The sequence below is a fragment of the Miscanthus floridulus genome, chromosome 7 (assembly GCF_019320115.1).
Source record: "Miscanthus floridulus cultivar M001 chromosome 7, ASM1932011v1, whole genome shotgun sequence".
NCBI classification, from domain to species: domain Eukaryota; kingdom Viridiplantae; phylum Streptophyta; class Magnoliopsida; order Poales; family Poaceae; genus Miscanthus; species Miscanthus floridulus.
Genome location: NC_089586.1, coordinates 17,939,124 through 17,962,902, shown reverse-complemented (window position 1 = coordinate 17,962,902; position 23,779 = coordinate 17,939,124). Strand labels below are relative to the sequence as shown.

The 23,779-nt window shown below is 44.4% G+C and overlaps 2 protein-coding genes across 5 annotated transcripts; one reads left to right on the top strand and one right to left on the bottom strand.

Moving 5' to 3' along the window:
• The first annotated feature begins 10,942 nt into the window (after nucleotides 1–10,942).
• LOC136462705 (B-box zinc finger protein 32-like) lies at nucleotides 10,943–12,323 on the top strand. The gene has a single exon (XM_066461764.1). It carries the CDS (start codon nucleotides 11,277–11,279, stop codon nucleotides 11,961–11,963), a length of 687 nt encoding a protein of 228 aa, XP_066317861.1. The 5' UTR covers nucleotides 10,943–11,276; the 3' UTR covers nucleotides 11,964–12,323.
• An 820-nt stretch (nucleotides 12,324–13,143) lies between these two features.
• On the bottom strand, nucleotides 13,144–18,299 carry LOC136466648 (uncharacterized). 4 transcript variants are annotated; one of them, XM_066465114.1, is made up of 7 exons: nucleotides 18,062–18,299; nucleotides 16,985–17,066; nucleotides 15,366–16,695; nucleotides 15,134–15,181; nucleotides 14,954–15,052; nucleotides 14,603–14,755; nucleotides 13,144–13,422 (listed from the first exon to the last, which is right to left on the bottom strand). In XM_066465114.1, the coding sequence occupies exons 3-7, from the start codon at nucleotides 16,632–16,634 to the stop codon at nucleotides 13,177–13,179; spliced, it is 1,815 nt and encodes a 604-aa protein (XP_066321211.1). In that variant the 5' UTR covers nucleotides 16,635–16,695; nucleotides 16,985–17,066; nucleotides 18,062–18,299; the 3' UTR covers nucleotides 13,144–13,176. The 4 variants fall into 4 exon arrangements, with proteins under 4 accessions (XP_066321211.1, XP_066321212.1, XP_066321213.1 ...); XM_066465117.1 differs by having other exon boundaries at nucleotides 13,197–13,504; XM_066465115.1 differs by lacking the exon at nucleotides 16,985–17,066.
• Nucleotides 18,300–23,779: the final 5,480 nt, after the last annotated feature.

Genomic DNA, 23,779 nt, shown 5'->3' with positions numbered 1-23,779 from the left:
AATCCCACAGCGAAACACGAACACCACGTGCCTCTAGATGCAAACACTCAAGCAATGCACTTGGATTCTCTCCCAATCTCACAAAGATGATGAATCAATGATGGAGATGAGTGGGAGGGCTTTGTCTAAGCTCACAAGATTGCTATGTCAATGCAAATGGCTAAGAGAGTGAGCTAGAGCCGGTAATGGGGCTTAAATAGAAGCCCCCACGAAATAGAGCCGTTGTACCCCTTCACTGGGCACTGCTCGGGGTGACCAGATGCTCCGGTCAGATCGACCGGACGCACCCTACCTGCGTCTGGTCAATGGATGGCTGCCACGTCATCCCTCTCTTCAAATACTGAGTGCCCGATCCCAACGGTCAAGTGATGACCGGACGCACTGCTCGAAGTGACCGGATGCACCAACATCAGCGTCCGGCCGTTTCCATTACGGTTCTAGAGGTGACCGGACGTGTTCGGTCATGCCCGACCGGACTCACCCAGCGTTCGGTCACACACTGTCTCCTCTATGTGCTGCCACATCAGCGGGATTGGACGCACCCATCCAGCGTCTAGTCACAAAGTGACCCAGCGTCCGATCGAAGACCAACGTCAGCGTCTTCACTGCTTCCACTAACCGGACGCTCCGGTCCAGTTGAGACTAGCGTCCGGTGCACTCTGTGAAACCCTGTCTTTTCTGTATGGGCAGACACTCCGTCGGTGAAGTTTCTTATCCTTGCTCCCAAGTGCTAACCACTAAGTGTATCACCTTGTGCACATGTGTTAGCATATTTTCACAAATATTTTCAAGGGTGTTAGCACTCCACTAGATCCTAAATGCATATGCAATGAGTTAGAGCATCTAGTGGCACTTTGATAACCGTATTTCGATACAAGTTTCACCCCTCTTAATAGTACGGCTATCGAACCTAAATGTGATCACACTCGCTAAGTGTCTTGATCACCGAAATAAAATGGCTCCTACCATTTATACATTTGCCTTGAGCCTTTTGTTTTTCTTTCTTCTTTTCCAAGTCCAAGCACTTGATCATTACCATGGCAACACCATTACCATGTCATGATCTTTATTTGCTTCAGCACTTGGAGTAGTGTTACCTATCTCATAATCACTTTGATAAACTAGGTTAGCACTTAGGGTTTCATCAATTCATCAAAACGAAACTAGAGCTTTTACCCCTTTAGGTCGTCGCCATCCTGACATGGTGCGGCTGCGCCGCAATCTGTTGTGCGGCCGGGCGGCACCCAACGCGGAGCTTGCTGACACCGACAAACTCCACTCCACATGTAATTAACTTATTTTCTTTGCAAAAAGTGTGGCGACTATTTTTTGTTCGCCAGACGCACTTTGCCAATATTAGTTGCGAAATTTGGCGCCAACCAAATACAAGCCAAAGAGTTTGCCCAATATAAAGGTGCGGCTTTGCCCAATATTAGTTGCGAAATTAGGCGCCAACCAAAAACAAGCCAAAGAGTTTGCCAATATAAAGGTAATCTGAAGTGTGTTGATTTGTCAATCTTAACATTTGCATCTAGATTCTCGTATACACATTTAGCCACCTATGAATATACTCTCTATTCTAAATTATAAGATGTTTTTGCTTTTAGATACATTATTTTTATTATATATCTGGACATAGTGTATTTTAATAAGTGTAAAAAAGAAAATAATGTATTTATAAAAACCAAAATGTCTTGTAATTTAGAACAGATTCATAGAGACGAGGAGTGTGTGTACGAGTGTGTATCATATGGTTAATTATCAAGTTATGGTATGGTACCTAATAACCTTTATGTAACCAATATGCAACTACTAGCAACGTATATTTGGAGCAAGCCAGCTGATGACCATTACACAGGTTAAGCAACTGGTACGTCTAAAGTGGCACAACAAGACGTTAGACGTCCTGCTTTGCATGAACAACATCATGTAGACTTGATGCACACGTACAACGGATGGAAAAAGCATTGCGTCGAGGGCCAGCCGACCCGACTTCCAGCTAACTATTTGGCTGCTAAAATCTATTTAAGAGCATCTCCAGAAATTTGGTAAAATAACTCCCTATCTTAATTTTTTAGCAAAAAGGAAAAAAAAAGTCTCATCTAACAGTTTGATAAAAGAGCTCCTTAAAAATAAAAGTTGTCAAATATCCTCCTCAACTCATAGATTTCCAAAGTCCCTATCTCTCCTATATGGACCTATTTTTGCGAGAGTTTGTTTTTGCCGTGAAATATATTGTTGACTTGATCTATTTCGCCACCGCCCATTTGTACGACCGCCGCTGCCCTTCCCCTCCGACGCCACTAGTACGTACCTGTCTGCCGCCTTGCAGCCTTGTTTTCACGGTTGTGTGCCTGACGGTGGCATGGAGCATCAGCCAGATGCATGGCCAGACGCCTAGCCCATTGCTGAGTCTGCTCTGCGGTTGCAGCAGGTGTAGGTCTGTGGTGCCAGGTGATGGTCGCCGGCGTCCGGCAGAGCACTCACACACGGAGGGACGAAAGGGCGGCGGCGGTTTTTAAATTGTAAGTTAAAATGGCAAACTGATGGAGAAGGATAAAATATAAGGTTACTATTTCTTTTATTAACTTGCTAAATCAATTAATTTAGCAACTAAATTATACCAAACTCCTGGAGATGCTCTTAAGATATGTTTTTAAATTCACAGCTAACATGTAGGACAATGTCTTACCCAACAAACTAATTAGGCCTGAGGGCCTAATATGGTCAACCAAGCATTTAGATGAAGTATGGATAGGAGGAAAGTTATGTTTTTTTTTTCCTGTTCCGAGATACACATCCTCGATCTTCCTTATCGACACAACCTATTGTGGCTCGCTATGGAGCTGGAGCTGCAACTATCACGGTTGTCCCAAAATATAATTAAGCTAGCTGAGCAAGGCCACTTTTATATCTTACTAGATATATACCCGTGCATTGCACCGAGGTCACGATTTTTCTTATTAAACCGGAGGAAGTCGGCCAGGGGGTCCACGATAGCATTTTTTTTACCATCGCTCGATTTTGTATCTACGATGCTCGTTATTGGTAAACTGCACAACATCAAGACCAACAAGCTTGAATAAATTGAAACCCACGATTATCGAATCGAAGCTGGAGCCTAGAGCAGGCAGGTCAGTCAGCTCACCAGTTCCTCCCGAACACCTCCTCCATGCAGTATCCGGTGGCGTCCTCGAACCCACGGTTGACGTAGATGATGGGGAAATTGGGCTCGAGCACGTCGGAGACCACCATGCCGCACACGCCCAGCGCGCCCTCGATGGCCAATGAGAACCTCGGTACCGCGTCCCTGCCCTCGCCCCTGCCGCCGCGCCCGTGGCGGACCTCTTCTTCCTCCTCGTTGTCGCCGCCGCCGTCATAATTATTGTCCCACTCCATCGCTGCGGGAACCCTAGCCCATGCTGGGGCGCACAGCTAGGGTTGTGGTCGGAGCAGGGGCGGAGACAAGAGGGGCGAGCAGGGGCTCAGGCCCCTAAGAACGTGAAATTTACATATTTTTAAATTAAATAATTTTTGAAAATTTAACACTGCTGGCCCCCCTAACATTCTAAAAATCAACTCCCTGGCTCTGCCCCCGAGGGGTGCGGGGTCAAGAAGGGTGGATTTATACCACGGTGGGACCAGAATTGGCGAGGTTAATGGGGGGGGGGGGGCAAGGCAGCGGCACTGGATGGACTACTGGAAGGTGATGGTGGAGAAGGCAGCGACGAACGAGTGGACGGCGACGGCGAGGGGAGGAGAGGCGTTTGGGAAGACAGAGTGCCGGGCGGCTGATCTACGTCGTCGGATCTCTAGGTCGGGGAGGGTGGACGGCTACGATCGTCCTCCTGAGGGTGCGTGTGTAGAAAAGGTTGACGAAAAGTAGTTTATTTTATTATTACTAATATATTGTATATACATATATATTTTTTCTCGTGAAAAAGTTGTATTTTTTATCTGAAGGGTAAGTGATTTCGCTTCTAGTTTTTCTTTGTATTGCTCTAAAAGGTAGGATGCGCATGCATATTTATAGAGATGATAATAAGTGTGTACGCTCGTTTATATGATCCATCAATATCAAGCTATGCAAGTAGTAATAGGGGTGCAGTACCAAATGACCTTTACGCAACCAAATTGTACAACTAGCAATATATAGTTGGGGCAGGATAACTAATGATCTTTATGCTGCCGTTACATAACTAGGAACCTATAGTTGCGGATGAGCGCATCTTTATGCAACCGAGTACGCTTGCCTACAGTAGCCCCACTAGACATCTTTCTTTTGCATGCACATGACGTTGCTGAGGGCTAAGCTATATATGCATAATGCACACATATATACAATGGATGGAAAAGCACTGCATCGATCAGGCCAACCCAAATTTAAGTTTAAGTTGTGACTAGATTGCACTAAATAAGATGAATGAGTTTCTCGTGTTTCTAATTTATTTAAACCTTCAGTTCTTCGCTTAGCAAGTTAGAGGGACAAATTCATTTATGTTGCATGCATTGGTTTTGTGTGAAAATGGATTTCCAAAGCGTGAATAAACTTTAGAGTAGGTTTTGTCCCTTTTGAGAAAGAAAAATGTCAAGAACGAGTTCAAACTAAAATGAATCTAAAAAAAGTTTGAAAACCAATTGTGAAAATCTCCATAAAACCTCCCAAATTCCTTTTTATTGCATATCACTAAAAATCCTTGCCTTTTTGCATATGAAACCTCTTTTAAGTCAGCTAGCCTTTCCATAAATATTCTAGCATCGTACTCTCTAGCTCTATCCTATAATATAGTGCATTCTAGAGACTTTAGAACAGATTAAGGGTAGCTCTAATGGTAACTTATGAGCTAGCTCAAAGCATATTATTTCATGTTTTAATAGAAGGGGGGAGAAAAGCTATCTCTTCATCAAGAGCTAGTCTCATATATATACACACATTTTCAAGATTATGTGAGTGTCGTGGGGCTATTTATGTTATGAGCTATGTGCTAAAAGTTGGTACCACCGGAGAAGTTATCTTAGAGCCAGGGTGCCCTAAGAGAGAACACAAAATGATAAGTAACAATATAATACCTACTAAATTTATGCTACTATTTAATGTAAACTGCTTTTGTCTTTTAGAATCTCCTATATTTAAGTACAAATTTTGAATGCTTGAATACACTATATATATTACAGAACACAGGGAGTATATGTCATGCAAATCGTTCACTCTAACCCCTAAAGTCTGGAGTTAATTAAGTATCAATGCTAATATGCCTTAGTTTTGATCTAACCATTCCTTATTTTCCTCATGTCTCAGTTAGTCTTTGTCCAATTCGAAATTCTCTATAAATACCGAAATCTCCTAAAATCCTCTTTATCCAAAACCCTTGCCTACACTATTTCCCTTTTTCTTCTACCTTGTTTGGTTGTTGCTCCAAACAAGCCAAGCCAAAATTTGGCCGTAGCCAAATCAAGCTATAGCCAAAATTTGGTTGCAGCCAAATCAAGCCATAGCCAAAATTTAGCAGAGCTGCGAAAAGAGCCTATGGTCTGGTGGTAGGGTTGTCTAGTGACGCTATCCACCTGGTGGGCGATCTGCACCGTCGGATCTCCAGGTCAGGGAGGGTGGACGGCTGCGGTCGTCCTCCTGAGGATGCGTGTATAAAAAAGGCTGTAGAAAAGTATTTTATTTTATTATTACTATATATACATAGGAGTATATATTTTCTCGTGAAAAAAGATGTATTTTTTATCTAAAGGGTCAGTGATTTCGCTTCTAGTTTTTCTTTGATAATATGTTGTAAAAGGTAGGATGTGCATTATTTATAGAGATGATAAGTGTGGTCTATTACTGTATTAAAATAAAGATACTTTTATCATGGTACAACTAGTTGTTCAAATATTTTGTATAATTCGGAACATAAATCAGGTCTTTAAACCAACAAGCTGTTGGTTCATTTTTAATGAGAAATTTAAAAATTACTTTTATTTGTTACTGTTATTCTAAAATCTTTAAATGAGTCTCTTATTTCAAAAATCCCCTAACAAATTTGTATTAAAATACAACAGTCATTGGTGACTGGGAGGCAAGAGGGAAGATTTCAAGAAAGAGTCTCTATAGTCAATCAAATGTTGGATAAACACTAGTCTTACACAATAATTTTTCAGCAATGGTAAAAATAGATTTTCAGCAGAGGATGTACATACAGCAAGTGTCTCTAAAAGTTGAGTATTTTTTAACACGGGTTTATAACTGCCTATAGAAATTGATTCATAATCTTAGAAATTGATTTTTAGTGGCGGTCCACAATGTGGCCTGCTCCTAAAAATAAAGTATAAAAAACAAGAAAGAAAACCACCTCCTTTTACTAGTAGAATAGAGGCAGCGTGCGGCCGGCCGGCAGGGAGGAAAGTGCATGTCTATGTATCCCTTGCCTATACTGAATTATTGGCTAGCGGACACATCTCTAGCCACTGCTAGTACCTAGGGTCTATTTTTTTGTCTTCTTAAAGCTAGCTAGCATGGCTTACATTTTAAGCCAGGATAATCTAAGACAGGCTCCAATAATGTAACCTTAGAGCATCTCCTACAGACTAGCTATCCTACTCGGTTTTGGCAAAACTTCAGAAAAACAGGCTCCAATAGCCTCGTCAAACGGATCTCCAAAATGACAAACTCGGTATCCCGCCTTTGTCGCTCGGGAGAAAAAGCGAGCAGACTTCGCTCGCCATCCCATCCGATGTGGGCCTCGTCCGCCAAGCATCGCTGTCGTCCTAACCCGTCTCCCCGCCGAGTGCCGACGCCGACCATGCTCCCATCCCCGCCGAGCGCCACTACCATTCACGTCCCACGCTCCCACCAAGCGTCACGCCGTCCATGCCCCCAGGCCATGAAGCAACAAGTTGCGAGCAGCAACGGTCATGGAAGCAACACGCATTCATAGGCTCCGGCAGCTGTGCAGCCGCGGGCATCAAGTGTACCACCACCCGAAGTCAAACGAGCACCTAACTGCTACTCCTGGGATGAAGGCCAAACCAAGATTGGCCGCCGCCGCCACAATGGCAGCAACGAGGAGGCATGTTTGTGTGCTTGTGCATGCCTTTGCTCGTGGGGCCATGAGCACCAAGGAATCTGACTGGCCAAGAGGAGAGCGTATAGGAGGTGCTGTTGTTGTGCAGCGAGGTGGATGCCTTGCAGAGGGAAGTGCAGCGCCTGCTCTGTTCAAAGTAGACCTTCGGCACCAACAGCAAGTAGAGGCGCTGAGCTGCCGCTGTCCATGCCCCCGAGGTGCTCGATGATATGCTTTAAAGTGATGACATATGAGTTTAATCCAAGCCTAATGACGTGGCAGCCAGTTCAACAAATAGAGAGCCAGCTTTAGCCAAGCTGTTGCGGAACCTTTTCATTTTGATAGGCTAAATTGTTTTAGAGAGCCAATTTTCATATCCAAATTTAGCCATACTCTTGGAGATGCTATTAGGTTGTTTGGTTGGTATTGGCTATGATAATAGAATCACCTTGCATAAGAATGGAGGTGGACTTACCACCATCCACCAGCAGCAGCACCATGTCCGGCGAGCAACGAATCCACATAATCCCCATCGCGGCCACGCCAGTCGCCTCCGATGGCCGTCCGGCGCGGGCCTCACATCATCAAGCTTCACGATTCCAACCCACCCCTCCTTGGCCGGGCGTCGGGGGCCATGCCGGCCGCCGTCCCTGCGCCCTCGCGCGACGAGGGCCTCCTCGCTGCGCACCCCGCCTTCGCCCTCATCGTTGGTCCGGGTTGTTTCCGTCGCCGCCTCCAGGGCGCGTCGAGCGAGAGGGCGAGGTGCGCGTCCTCGCCGACCAGGCGGCGCACATCGACCGGCTCCAGGTGTGCGCCCTCGTCAACCAGCTCTAGGGCCTACAGGAGAAGCTCGCACACAAGTGCGGCGGAGGCAAGGTCCGGGGGAACCGGCGGAGGCGGGGCCGGCGGGATGCGGCGAAGACATGGGCCCAGCCGAATTCGACGGAGGCGTGGGGAGACGTGAGCAGGGACAGCGGCACAGCACGAGAGCGAGGAGGGAGGAGAGCGGAGGAAGGGAGTCGCCGGCATAGGGGCATGTGCAGGGACGACGGCGCAGCACGAGTCCGAGGAGGGAGGTGAGCGGAGGACGGGATGCGCTAACCAAGGTGGCTAGTGGGAAACGACTTGGCGATCTGTTTCCAGGAAGCCTGACTAAGGGGTCCTCCCTGACTTAGCTAAGCCTGGCTATGTGCCCAAACCAGGCAACCAAACATCTTGCAACTGGCCTACTAGAACCTGGCTAGAGGTTAGCTGAGTAACCAAACAGCCCCGTACTGTCTCCGCTCAGTTCAAGTCATCACAAGAGAGGAAAGAGATAAGGCCAACTAATGACAGAGAAGATATCTTTATTTGGTTCAGTCCGATCGATATCGTCTTCATCATCATCGGTGCCCGGATGCATGACATATATGTTTCTCAGTCACATGCATGCATGTTTATAAATTATTTGATGTATAACATTTCCTTTATTATGTCTCAATTGTTTCCTACAGCTACATGGTTGCATTGCATTGCTTGCCACGATTACTAGTACTAGGTGTACATGGTAGAAAAGACCCAACTAGACAAAGGAACGAAGCAATAATACACGCACGCACGCACTATGCCAATAGGAGACTAGGTAGAACCAGAGCTTTGGTGCATTGCTTTGGTGACGCTGATGCATGACTACATATGCATGCATGGTTTCCATTTCCAAGTTATGGTATTATGGTACCTAATAACCTTTATGCAACCATATGAATTATGCAACTAGAAACGTATAGTTGGATCACGCTAGCTAATTAATGACCTAATTTGTTTATTACGCAGGTTAAGCAGCAACTGGTACGTCGTCTAGAGTGGCACAGCAAGAAGACGGCGTGCTTTGCATGAGCATGACGTAGACTTGATGCAGACATACAACGGATGAAAAAGCATTGCGTCGTGGGCCATGAATGCTTGGATCGTTCGAGCAAACTTAAGCCATATATCTAGCTAGATCCCTTCCAGTTCCAGGTAATAACTATTTAGCTGCTAAGATCTGTTTTAAAATTCACACATCTAATATATATATATATATATATATATATATATATATATATATATATATATATATATATATATATATATATATATATATATATATATATATATATATATATATATATATATATATATATATATATATATCTATATATATATATATATATATATATATATATATATATAAGCTAATGTGTCTTACCAACAAACTAATATGCATGGCTAAGTTTTAGCTAGGTGTAGCTTCCTGCACACATAAGCATTTAAATTTCATGGTATGTTGGAAAATGGAAACTTAGCATCGTCCAGTTTCACTGGTGAATATCAAGATCGACTGTTGACAAATGAGAAATGACAGAACGAGCAGAGGGACGATCGAGGAAGGGATTGCCGGCCTCATCCTCGCTATCTTTTCTCAGTCATGAACTTGTAGGACATGACAGGTAGGCGCGCTTTGCTAGCTGCGCCCACACTTCGTATCGGCGCAATACACTCCTAATGACCACGGTAATGCCTTACTCTCAGGTCTGATTGACCCGCACCCATAGAACAAAGTCAGGAACAAAGTATAACGGGTAAAACATGTAACTGAAGATATTACTGGTTCGTAATTAAATATATTGTGTAACTAAGGGACTGTTTGCGGTTCAGAGCTGGTCAGGCGTTGGATTTTGGATGCCTGGAGCCAGATGTGCTGCCTGGCCTGCTGGCCCATCCGAGTTCATATGAAAAAGTTATAAATGATTCTTGGATGCAACTATTTATAGAAACGGGCATGTTTAGATACCCGCCTCCAAAAATTGATTTTTAGCAACACACGCTTAGAATGCCTGCCTCTAGTCATTTTCAGAGATAGGCATCTTAAGGTCTCCGCCTCTAAAAATCGATCTATGTAGTCGTGCGTCCTAAGACGACTGTCTCTGTTAATTGATGATTTTCAGAGGCGGTCGCCATAGGACGCCGACCTTTGTAAATGATTTTCGAAGGCGAGCATTTTCCTAGATACCGCTAGACCATTTACGAATGCGGACATTGGAGAACCTGCGTTTCAAAATCATTTCTCTGGTAGTGATAGAGGCGCGGAAAGAGTGGGGGTGCACCTCAACCACGACGATGACACTATTTCATTTTCACTTTTTGAGAAACCAAATATTGTTAACTTTGACCAAATATATAATAGAGATTATTAATATTTATGGCTCATAATAGTATCATTAAATTAATCTTTAAATATATTTTTATAATAAACTTATTTGGAAATAAAATATTGCTAATATTTTCTACAAAAGCTGATAATTTTTTTAAAAAAAATTGACTCAAGCTTGCCAAAGAAAATGTACCACTCCATCGAGAAAGCAAATGATACAAGTGATATTTGGAGTACATTTTCTTCAAAGATAAATGCTAATTACATTTTCCAACTGCCGAGACTATTAATTTCAATTAGTTCCCATTATACCATCGAAAACTCTCAATAGATTCTTGTCTCTACAAAGTACGAATACATTAATTGACACTCAAGATAGGAGAGGTTTATCCTTATTTAGGCTTCGGAGACTTATGTTCAGCAATCGAGTTCGTCGTATCAGAGTGCTCAAGCGAAATTAAGCGCGTGTTTAGTTCCAGTTCCAGGAGGTTGGAATTTAGGGTTACTGTAGCACTTTTGTTTTTATTTGACAATTAGTGTTCACACATGGACTAATTAGGCTCAAAACGTTCGTCTCGCAATTTCCCACCAAACTGTGCAATTAGTTTTTTTTTGTCTATATTTAATGCTCCATGCACAGATCGCAAACATTCGATGTGATGAATACTGTAACACTTTTTGGGATTTTGGGTGGAACTAAACACAGCCTAAATAAATAAATAATGGCGCCGCCGGTGCGCGCATGTGCAGGAGGAGAGGTCCCGGTCATAGGTCCCAGTCACACATGGTGATGGATACCAGACCGCACGTGGAAGGCGGCAGCCAACGACGTCACATACACCCCGGCCCCGGCCTCCGTAAATACGCGCCACGCCGAGCTCTCGTTAATCGCTTCGCGTCCACCATCGATCGATCGATCACCTCCAAGGATTTAGCTGCTCTGCTCTGCTCACCAAGCGCTGCAGCAGCGCAGCACGAGAGGCGAGCGCGACAGCTCGATCCAGTCACCACCACGGCGGCGGCGGAGGAGCCAGGTAGCTACAAGCGCGGGGATGGGTCACCACCACGGCGGCGGCGTAGGCTGCTGCTGCTGCGAGCTCTGCGGCGCGCCCGCGGCCGTGCACTGCGTGGCGGACGCCGCCTTCCTCTGCGCCGCCTGCGACGCCAAGGTGCACGGCGCCAACTCCATCGTGTCGCAGCACCGCCGCACGCGCCTCCTTCTCGCGGCCGTGGGATCACCGGCGCCGGCGCCGGACGAGGACGGGTACGAGTCCGCAGCGAGCTCCTGCGTGTCCACGACCGACTCGGCCGGGAGCGGGAGCCCGAGCCCGGGCGCGCGCGCCGAGGAGGTGCTCGAGGGGTGGGCCAAGCGGACGGGCCTCGTGTCGGGGTCGGCGGCACGCCCGTGCGCCGCGGCGGCCGCGCGGGCGCTCCGGGCCTGCGCCCACGACCTCGCCTCCGCTCGTGTCCCGCTGCGCGTCGCCATGGCCGCCGCGCTGTGGCGGGAGGTGGCGGGGCGCGGTGGGATCGGCGGCGGGGGCGGGGGTGGGGGCGGCCACGGCGAGGCGCTGCGGCGCCTGGAGGCGTGCGCGCACGTGCCGGCGAGGCATGTGGTGGCGGTCGGCACGTCCCTGGCGCGCGCCCGCGCACGCAGGCGGAGGAGGGCCGCCACGGACGCCGTGGAGGGTTGGGACGAGTGCGCGTGGGCCGGGCCCAAGTCGAGCCCGGCATGTTCTTGATCTCGTTGTGCTTGCTGAGGAACAGACGACTTGCCATTTGTGGACCTTGTTTGTTCGATTTCGTTGGCCCAAGTTCCAAGCAAACTCAAAAAACTTGTTATTATTTGCTTAAAAAAATAGCAAGCGAGGCACCAATGGTGATGCTGTGCATCTCAACATTCTTCGAAGGTCTTCGTGGAGGTCTTCGCAGAATAGAGTGTGCTGTGCTGGCATGTATATATATTTATTTAAAGAGATGAACGCATGCATGCACCGTAAAAGACAATTGTATTATTTCGCAAAAAGAGAGAATTGTAGTAGGTATCTCTTATTAAGAAGATCTTATAGGCTGCCGAGTGCTAAGGGTAAAGGTTATGTGCATATGTGGAGTGCATTTAATTTTAGGATGGACGGAGGTGTGATTTAAATAATTCCTTATGCCTTAGACCAAATTCTTTTTTTTTTTTTGTTTTCTAAAAAAAATGCATATGAATCCCCTCCTTTAGACACGAAGAAAGCATACGGTTGTGCTTGGCACAACATATTCCTCTTTGACTTTCATTCATCGAGCTATAAGGCTGTTCACAATCTGACAACCATTTGTCTTGTATCACAATTTGAAAAGACATAGCTAATAGGTAGCCAATTAATAGTTGGCTAGCCAATATTAGCTACAAACTATTAACTAGCTAATATTATCTAGAAAAAAAGTACATCGACAAATCAGGAATGATTTATAATATGGAGGGAGTAGCTGCCAGTGGATTAGGAGTGAAAACAACCGGAAACGGTCCGTGTGTAGATTAGGGATGAAAACGACCCGGAACAGTCGAGGTTTGTGGATTAGGGATGAAGACTACCGACTGAGTCAGGGTGTGTGGATTAGGGGTGATGAGTCGGGGTGCGTGGATTAGGGATGAAAACGACCCGAAACAGTCGGGACATACACACCGTTATGCAACTAGCGCAAGGCTTTGCACTGGCCAGATGCGACGTAGCCTTTTTTGCATGGTGTTAGCGGTATTATGCATGATGGTATCATCAAGTGGGTGAAAATGAAATAGTTAGGTGTCATGTCGATCGTCTTCCCACCCCGCCCACGCCCACGCCCCACAAGTGGTGCGGCCGCACAGCAGAAATGCCACCGTATCTGAAGCAGAACTGCTTTCCAATTTCAAGAACTCAAGAAGTTTGATGCTCAAAAACTGTCCGTGAACCTAGCCCATGCATGTTATTATTCATTCACAAGTTCAAATGTATGTCCGTCTGTATGTACAGCACAGTTCATGGACTCTCGGACACCACGCCAGTTTACAAGCCTCCCAACGTCCTCGGCTTTAGCCCTTGGAAGGCACTGCACTGCAGACGCTTTGCATACTGGACACCAGTTCTTCTGCCTAAGCCACTGGCCTATGCAGCACACATGGAACCGGTGCTCGCACGGCAGCCTCCCAACTTCTTCGCCCTCCATGTACTCTTCCTGGAATAGACACAGATGTCCAAATTTCAATCCATAACAGAATATTTCTGCACCAGTTTCTTTGGTTATGAACATGAGAGGACTGAAAAAAGTTAAACCCTAAAAAATATCAGTGATGAGAGCAATAAGCTTTAATTCTTCAAAAAAGAAAAGAGCAATAAGCTTTCTGCATTAATTAAAAGGCAGAGGTCCTGCCACTTACGTCAAAAAAAATGAGAGCAATAAGCAGTACACTGCAAAATCAAGCATAAATAACATTTGCAGAAAGGGTGCTGAATTGGCTCGACAACTTCAAGCCTAGTCTGACGCGTACCACTGATATTGGAGAAATATAACCTCTGTAATAAGTAATACGTAACAGCTTATAGAACACCGGCTTGTATGGTTCATCGCCTTTGAACCTTGCAAATGCTTGTGGAAATCCTGGGTGTTGTCAGAATGTAAAGTATTTTTATGGCTGGCCATTCAGAACAAATGTTGGGCAGCCGATCGACTAGCAAGAGGTCTAGCGCACTCCAGCAATGTGTGCCATGTGATTAGGAGGATGAATTTGCCCAACGTATTCTCTCCACTTGTGTGTTTGCTCATCAATTTCTGGTATAATTTGCGCAACATATCCTATAGTCCAGGTTGGAGGTCGTTTTTTTCTGTTTTTGACTCGTGATGTACAGCAACCCATCCTTGTCTGATAGTCATAGTTGAGATGAGGAGGTTGTAAGGGACTGTTATTTCTTTTATAATATAAATAAAAATGCAAAGCTCTCCTGCGCGATCAAGACAAAAAAATCTTGTTTTGCACTTGTATTTGCTTTCAAGAAAGGCAGACTCAGACGTTAAAAAACACTGGCAGGAATCCAGTACATTTTTATTTTCATAAGACTTTTCGGTAGTGGGGTAATAGCAGCATAAAAGGGCCTGTCTTCTGTGAGAAGGGTAGACAAGACCTGTACTACTCAATGCGACTGTCCAAAACAAAAGGTCAAAACTCAAAACCTTTGCCTCGGTTTTTCCCTTCCCCAGACCCCACTCATGTGGGAGTCTCCGGCACTGGGTCTGCCCTTTTTTAGTGCCCAAAATAACCAGTTCCACATGAAGAGAAAGTGCTCAATGTTGAATCTTTATATGCATATGTTTATACCCACAGAAATAGTAGATCCCCTTAGGTAAGGTTACCACATACCTGGCATATACTGCATTTCATGTCATCAACGGTTGATTTGTTCACATCTGAAGCGACTTGACTATATATGCTTCTTCTGAGGCATTTTGTGAACTGCGCTTCTGAAAGAGCTGTGCTTACAGAACCTATTCTCTCCTCCAGGGCCAATAATTCCTGTTCAGAAGGAGATACAAGCACCTCTTGTGTGAGTATAAATATGAACCATGAGTATTTCATAAAGGATCATAGTTAGTACTCAAATCATAGCAAGGGCTTCAAAAGACAGAATAAGGAAGAATCCAGAAAGAAAAGCATCCTCTAACAAAACCCCTCCAGCATTCAGGTAGAATAAGACATGATAAAAGATAGTACCTCATAGGACATATTATCAATATCCATCCGCATGTCTCTATGCCGATCATAGGAGGCAACAGCACCAAAAAATAGATTCATGTCCAGCACCAGCAATTGCTGCAAAAAAAAGTTTATTCAAGATTTCAGGCAAAAGAAAGATGATAACAACTTGTGGGCAAAGAATAAAAACGAACTAACATCATAAGTCAGCTCTGCTTGTTCAATCCTCTCCAATGCTACCAAAACCTACAGAAAATAAACCTATTTCATTCCAAAATATTACACTTATACCACCTTCTTAGTCAAAGTTAAAGATATCTATCAAAATAAGATCAGTATCACTATATATTTAACTGGATTGTAATGACATAAGATCTAACAACAAAAACAGAACAGCTGGAACCACTATAGGAAACATTTTAGAAACAACCTCTGTAATTCCTTCCATGGTTATGTGTCTATGATTATCTCTCTCCCCCATGAGACTATGGAACATTTGTCGAGGACTTTCTTCAAAAAGGGAGCTTGGTCTCCCCCTTTCAGCTCGAGTATTCGAGCAACGTCGACGACTAGATGAAAAAATGTTGTTATCAAATTCCACAAAGAATGGCCTTATTGAACTCTCAGAGGAGACTTCTTCCAATGAAAGATGTTCCTGAGCTGGCTGTACATTCCTTGTGGATGACTCATGCAGAGAAAGTATGCCATCTTCTCTTTCATCAGGAACACTCATCCTAGTGGCATGAGGAGACGGTCGTCTCGTCCTAACTGAAACTGCCGATTCCTTATGGTTTCTGCTGCTTCTTCGTGGTATTTGTTGAGAAAGTGATTGTTCATTCATTCTGATTCTGTGACCAGTACTACGAATATCTGTATGAGGGGAATGACCTAAACTTAAGTTCCTTGATCTGGAAGAGCTTTCCTCATCAAATGCCCTCTTTCTCATGAACTCAAACCTCCTACTAATAACAGACTCAGATGGGCAACCTGATGTCTGAGCATCAGGTACTGAAGTGCAACCAAGGTTTTTAAGACCACATATCTGCCCTCCACTAACATGACCATAAGCTGGCCTCAGACCCATGGTAGAACTTCTGGGTATAGTAGGCCCATTAGTCAGAGATGAAGAAGATGCTCCTGGAGTACCCATATTTACTTCTTTGTGTTTCTGTGTCTGTGTCCTAGAACTTAGTGAGGCAGTTTGGACCAAGGACTTGACTGTATGTGCAGAAACACCTGAATGACTGGTAAAATGAGAGCCTTCTGGATAAGGTACTTGTTCAGTAGTAAAACCTTCTGATTCACCTTGCAGAGTGTCTGAACTCTCGTTGTCTATAGCAATTTTCTTACTACCCTCTAGCCGCTTAGTATCAGCCTTTCTTCTACTACTTTCAGCAATGTCAATCCCTGGCACAAAAGGTTGTCTTCGCCTTTCCTCAAACTTGCTAAGTGGAAATTTAGAAGAGCTTGCAGGTGTCACCTTTGAGCCTGAAGATTTAAATGAATCGTGTATATATCTTGGTCTTTCTTGATTATCGCCAATTCTCGCTTTCATAGGATTGAATCTAGTGCTGCTTCCCGGTTTATCGATGTTGTGATTAGTCCTCTCTTCTGAACTTTGATTCCTGGAAGAGAATCTGGAACCCCTCCTGAGATATGCAATTTCTGCTTTTGATCTCCTATCTGAATATTCCTCCATATAATCAGGTTGCAATAAGTACCTCAATAATTTTTCTGAGATATCCTATAGTTCTGCAGATCTGTAAGACATTTTGTAAAGGTCAGTAAACAATAAAAACTGGAGGAGGGATACAAATAACGAATGAGCAAGAAAAATTCAGAAATATACACCTGGACATATTGAGAATGAATATTTTTTTTACTTGGACAATAAAATGCTTTGGAACTAAGATTACTGTCCATCAGCAGAATCATAATAACAAATTTGGGACACTGTGAATATGAATTTATGAAAACCAGTTATGACCAAGGGTCTCTTTGTATTGGGGGTATATCATTGGTATGGATATTGTTGCACTATAAACTTACCAAATGGAACCTCATCCTAACACCCTCGGAAATGCAGAGTGAAAAATGCTTTCAAGTTCAGCAGGCATCCTTCACAGTTCATCTAACCATAATGAACTTCTTAACATTAGATACAAAACATAAACATCTGAAAAATGATGTGCTCAAAAGACCAATATGAGCAACAAACAAACAAAGAGTCAAATTGGCCCTTAGCATTTGGCAACCAACTATATACGAAAACAGTTTTGTCCTAGCATACTGGTCATAGCGATGACCATAATCGCTTTTGAGACCCAAGTCTGAGCTCTATTGCCCTAGCTCCAAAGCCGGTACCAAAAGCAGCCAGGTCCGAGGTGGAGAGGGTACCACTACCAACTCACCTTCCGCACCAACATCAGACAGGACCCCACATCATCATCAGTAACCAAATGAGCGAGAATTTGAGACACGCATGTCAGCACGGAACCAGGAAAGGTAGACACAACGACATTTTGAAGGTTATAGATAGATAACCTTAATGCGGCAAACAACATTTTCCAGATAAGCCAAAGAAAAGGGGCATCGGGACCACCCTCCACCAGATCATGACATGATCATTGACATTGAGAAGGGAGTGCGATGACATATCATTCGTCTATCCACATACTAGTACCACTTTTCATCAAATAATACTTACGTAGTATTTTTCTTTTTTTGCCCCTCTGAAACTGAAACCCAAGACAAAAAGTGCCAATGTCAGTAGTAACTAGTTGCCCGGCTTAACAGATTGCCCACTTACTGAGTAACAGCGAGTACCAAACCTCTCACGGTAAATTTGCTAATGAAAACCGCATCGCCATCAAGCCGTTAAGGCCCAGTATATGAATCCCTTTCATGCAATGCAACTACCGTGTTAATTGCTTCTAAATCATTTGAACAAAACTAGCCCCAACACTTTTTTTTTCATCTCTCTAATACAATGAAACGCAGCTCTCCTGCATTAAAAAAAAAAACTAGTCCCAATCCCCAAAACTAATGAACTGATCGTTCTGAAACCGATCAACAAATCCCAAGCAAACTCTCCCATTCGAATCGAACAACAGAACGAAACATCACCTCCTGATCCTGCGGCCTACTAGTACTAGAAGAAGCCGCGGCCGTCGCTCGAGAACACCAGCATCGGGAAGGGCGGGGGGTGCGTCTTGGGATTCGGAAGGAACCGCGGCGTGCCCCGGCCGCGGCGTCGTATCGGATGGCCTGCCGTCGCCGGGAGGAGGAGACGCCGAGGCAGCAGAAGGCGAGAGAAGGAAGGAAGCAGCGAGCGGAGGGGATGGAGTGACCTGGATTCCTCCCTGGTTGGATCCGAGGCCATTTATCACGGGCCAGGGGAAGGGTCGCCCCGTTAACGGGTCGGGTGTGCTGCCTACCAGTTGTTGTCGCATTGCGTTGGTATTTGGAGGACTGGTGCTGCTACGTCCACGTCGACGTCCGCGCACGGAAGGGGTACACGGACACGTACACACACTACGGCGGCAGCGCGGTGCACGGGGAGTGGGCCCCGGTGGACAGTGTGGCGGTGTGGGTGGACGTCCTGGCTGGGCATGATAAATGAGCTCGAGTGTGCGTGCACGTGACAAACACGTACAATATACGTTTTTTTACAGACACCGTACGACGCGGAATGTACCGTCACGTGCCAGGCCGCGTTTGCTACGGAATGAGGTTCTCGTGCAACTGTTTTAGGTCCAGATTTTTACAAAATAGAATCGGCGTCGTTTGGTCCGAAATTGGATTCTATTTTCTCCGTATCACGCTTTAACCGTTAATTTCCCTCGTAATTTATAATAATTTATGACAATAAAAGTATATTAGAAAGTATTTGTAAACACAAATCTAATGTTACAGCTTTTATACTCCCTCCATCCCAAATTGTAAGTCATTCAAAGAATCTTGGAGAGTCAAAGTTTTTCAAGTTTGACTAAATTTATATAACAAAATAATAATATTTATCATACCAAGTAAGTATCATTAGATTCTTCATTAGTTATATTTTCATATTATACCTATTTGATGTCATCAATCTTTGTGTTTCTCTCTATAATTTTAGTCAAACTTGAAAAAATTTGACTCTCCAAGATTCTTGGAATGACTTATAATTTGGGACGGAGGGAGTACTATATAAATAAACTTTGTACTTATATGATTAGAGTAATTGTTGATTAAACATAACAAAGTTTGAATTTAGACATGCATGTCTTATATTTGGAAATGGATGGAGTAATTCGCAAGAAATATATATTTTCTTAAAAATCATGTTACTAGAAAAGACTTAAAAAATTATATTTGTTACTCACATTTCGAGAAGTCAAATAGTTTAAATTTTGATTAAAATTATATGAAAAAGTACTAACATTCATAAGACAAAATAAGTATCATTATATTAGTTATAAAATATATTTTCATAATAAATTTATTTAAAAACATAAATGCAAATACTATTTACTATAAATTTGATCAAAGTTAAACTAGTTTGACTGACACGTTTTTCATAATTGTATTCTTTTGTGGGTGGAGGAAGTAACAAAGAACAACTTTAATATAACACACATCTTAACTTGTATTAAAAAGAATTATAATTGAAAAAAGAGAGAATTACGCTGGCGGTCCCTGAACTATCCCTGCGGTCTTATCTAGGTCCCCTGACTCTAAAAGTGCACACCTGGCTCCATGAACTTTCAAAGCTATCTCATCCCGGTCCAAATCTTGCACGAGATGCCACTCCATCCTACGTGGCACGCCACGGTGGCAGCGACCACACGGCCCATGCCTCATCTTTTGCAAAGAAGTCCCTAGGATCCTCCCAATCCTCATTTCCTCGTCCTTCTCTTCTCCCCGCTTCGTTCTCACCAAGGCGGAAGAAGGTGCAACCGGAAGGTGATAGGCACCATTCGCCGGCGAAAGGTGACGTCGGAAGAAGGTACCTGCATGGAGGACCAGGGGTTCGATGGTTGCGCCACCGTCAGCCCTTGGAGTCAGCCACCATAGGACACGGCATCCAGCCTGCAGAGCAAAGGACAGGAGGCGCCTTCATATGGTAAGTGTCGTCTTTGATTTATCTTCGATTTGTTCACCATGTAGTGTAGGGAAGTGTAACACCCCTGGTGTTACGAGCTTGCTTAGCACCGAGATTTAGGTCTGAGAGGAATTAGCCAAATAAGTTTTTGGGTTTTAAAAAAATTTATAACGCACGTGAAATGATAAGCGAATCCTATGTGACTCACTTTTGTGGTTGAGAAAAATCAAAATAAATAGTGTGAACTAGTGCTCTTGGAGCTCAAAAATCAAATTATTGTTTAAAATACCATTTTTGGTGAATTATATTGAGCGAAATAATTAATTAATGCTTAAATATTTTGTTCCTATGGGTTAGTATAAGGTATGGACTATTGCATGAAATACTTGTTGGTAGTAGTTAATAGGGTTTAGGCCTTTTAAAAATTATAACAAAAGAGTTAATGAATACTTAGTCCTAGCTGAAAACCTTTAACTTTTCTAAGTATGGAAGGGTGGTAGACAATGCTATTTTGACGTTTAAGTTCTAACTAAAATACTTAAACACTGGTTTCATGTTTTTCTACTGTTGGTTGCTTCTAAGTAAGCACTTGAGCATGTCATAAGTCAAAGTTATGTTGGATGTCATGTTGCTCTCGTAAAAATTACCCAAACCTCCTTAGAACGCGTTGTGAACCATGAATTGGTGCTGGTTCGCGAACCGACGTTCAGCGCGATGATCTTATCTTGGCATCTCTCCATCTTTCTCTTAGGCCATCATCTGGTCGTAAGCATTGTTTTTGCTAGTTAGCTGTTAGCACCAGCTACATGTTAGTGGAATTAGTTGAGCCTTAATCGAGGCGCCAAGTAGTTTTTGGCTCGCTTTAAAAATTGTGCAAGTACGTGGTTCGACCTTTCGGGCCTGGGGACACAGTCACCGCGTCTGGTGTCGCGCCGTCGCGAGCTACCTGCACTGCTGCTGGCCACTGCTACCACACGTTGCGCCGTGTGTTGGCTGGCGTACCCTGTGGCTGTGACCACTGTCCCGCTGGATAGCCGTGTGGAGTCTGCTGCCCGCCTGACCAGGCGTGGCCGCAGCCGCTCTCTGCTGTGCGCGAGATGCTACCGATCGTGGTGCTGTCCGAGCACACATGCAGGGCTACACCTTGTCATCTTGTTGTTTCAGTTACTGCAGCGCTCGCCCTCCGCCACTCAACCCACCTACCCCAGCTCTATTTTTGGAGCCGTGCCGTGACTTGCCGCATCGCAAGGTCGCGCTGCCGCGTGCACATGGCCGCACAGGCACCCCTAAGGGCTCCACCCAAGCCTTAACCATGCAACCTTTGCCCTCGCTCATGAGGTTGTGTCCTCATGCTACCATGCCTTGTCGGGTCTTGGCCGGGTCACCTCCGCTGGGGCCACTCCCTGCGACATGGCGATGGCAGTGCGCCGCTCTCCTCTCCCCTTCATAATCACCAACTCAAGCCCTCCCAGTCCAATTCCTCGCACAAGTGGGTAGCTTAGGAAGTTAGCTAGGTTCCGCATTCTCATCGAGCCTAGCCGTGGTCTATCAACGGTCAATTTTGATTTCTCCTCGCCGCCGATCATGTGCGCCACCATGACCAGAGGGTTGGGGGTAAGGCCCTTAGGAATGGTAATAGTTCAATTGGTCGTAACCCTAAACTCAGCTTGACTCCCTCTATCCGGTGCTCGCACTACTTTGGCTAGAGAACTCATTGGCGATGGGGTGACGCGTTGGTGTCCGGCTCAGGGCTTCGCCGCCGTGCCCGGGCGCACGTGGCTAGGCTACCTTAGCTTTTCTTTGCCTCAACCGTCAGTAGGGCATACACCAGGGTGAGCTACTAATGCTTCTCTACCATCTCTACCTTTCTGTGATAGTCACTCGCCGCTGCAGCCCGCGACAGTGCGCCTCCGAGTCCCTAACCGCCACCCATCCTTGAACGTTTAACTTTAGATGGTGGTCGACCCCTTAATTCCGTCGTAGCGAGCCTAGTTTGCCCGGTGTAACCACCTTATGCTGTCGGCCGCCGCGTCGGCGCACGCGGGGTTTCCAGGGGTCTCCCCGTGGTAAAGGTAAAAACATCTTAGGGTTTGTTTGAAAAACCGCTATCGGTAGGAATAGTGTGCATAGTAGTCTTATTATTATCTAAAAGCTTAGGGGCCATTCTGCAAAGCTATCGTCGCGCGTGGGCGCCCCCAGCCTTGGGCCATGCTAGGCTGCTGCGACGCACGCGTGGCCACGCCCGTGCTGGGCCACTGGGCTGCCAGGCCAGAATGGGTTGTTGTCGTCCCTTTTCTTTTTCTAATGCATTTTTAATTTACTTTCTAAGGTAAACTTGTAAATTCAATATAAAATTGTGTAGTTAACCAAAAACTGTGAAATCAATTTTATTTAGTTCCTAAAATCATGATCTATCGGCTAGTATATTTTGTTCTCATAGTTTTATAATATTTTTCATAAGTTATCCAATTAAATTGAGATGCTTAACATTGTTAAGATATAATTTTTTAGGAATTTTTGTGATAAATTAGTGATAGTGTTGGCTCTAAAACTTTTATAATAAATTCCTAACATTATTAGGTACTCACTGTAATTTTTATAGCTCCATAATAATTAGTTTGCTAAGGTAGCTAAATGAGCCACAGTTCAAAAATATATATTTAATCAATAAAATCCTGAAACACCTTGGGATTTTAAAACTAGAACATTTTTTGGAAATGAAGCCTTATCTGATGATGTGGATATGTAGACTAGTACGTTAGTCACTAAAGCTAGCTCGTTAGCTTGCGGAGCGTAATCGTATTTTAGAGTTGCAGTTGCCGTTGATTATTTATGTCTTTGCGTTGCATCCACGTACATCCTAATAGGAACAACGATGGATCTTGGAGTCGACCGATGGTGCCTTGATGATCATGTCACCATGATGGAATGCTAACTTTTCATTATATCTTACCTAGGCAAGCTCCGATGCATAACCCCTATTATTTTGCACTTTATTTTATGCTTGTGCATTAAGTTTTAAGGAGTTGAATAAAAACCACTTGCATATATATATATATATATATATATATATATATATATATATATATATCCTTATCCTATGAGTCCCACTAGTATGTCAGTATCATGTAGTTTGCTATGCTATATATATGATCCGATAGAAGTCGAGTGATTACTTGTCACTTGCGAGAGATAGGAAAAATATTATTGTTGTTATTATATTACTATCAGATAGAATATATATGAATGATAATTAGTGACCGGGCAAAATGGTACTTTGGATCTAGACTTGGTTAGACATTCGAGCGAGGCTCAGATTGCACTTGTTCCGCCTGTGTCGATTGAGGACCGTCCGTTGCTGTGGATGGTAGTCAAGTCATAAACTTATTATCCTGAGCACATACTTGCTTATGAGAGCAGAAAGGCTCGTTACGCTCTTGTCATGGGTTCTGGCTCTTTTCGGACCGTTTGATTGGAGGCGGGGAAAGGTGGAGGTCTAAGCACCATGCTGAGACCGGTCTCAAGTGTGGGGGCTTGGAGTCCAAGTTTGGATGGGGACTTGGACCCCTCGATAGGAGTGGAATGAGTTGATCTTGTTTGTGCCTAGGGTACAAACGGGGCATGTGTTTCAGGGTACCCAGCTAGGATACATTGGTTCATGAATCGTCGTTTCTGTGAGACGGTACCGATTTGGCTATGGTCTAGCACCGTAGTAAGAACTGGAATATGAAAGATGGTAAAATGATTCTGATTGCTTACCA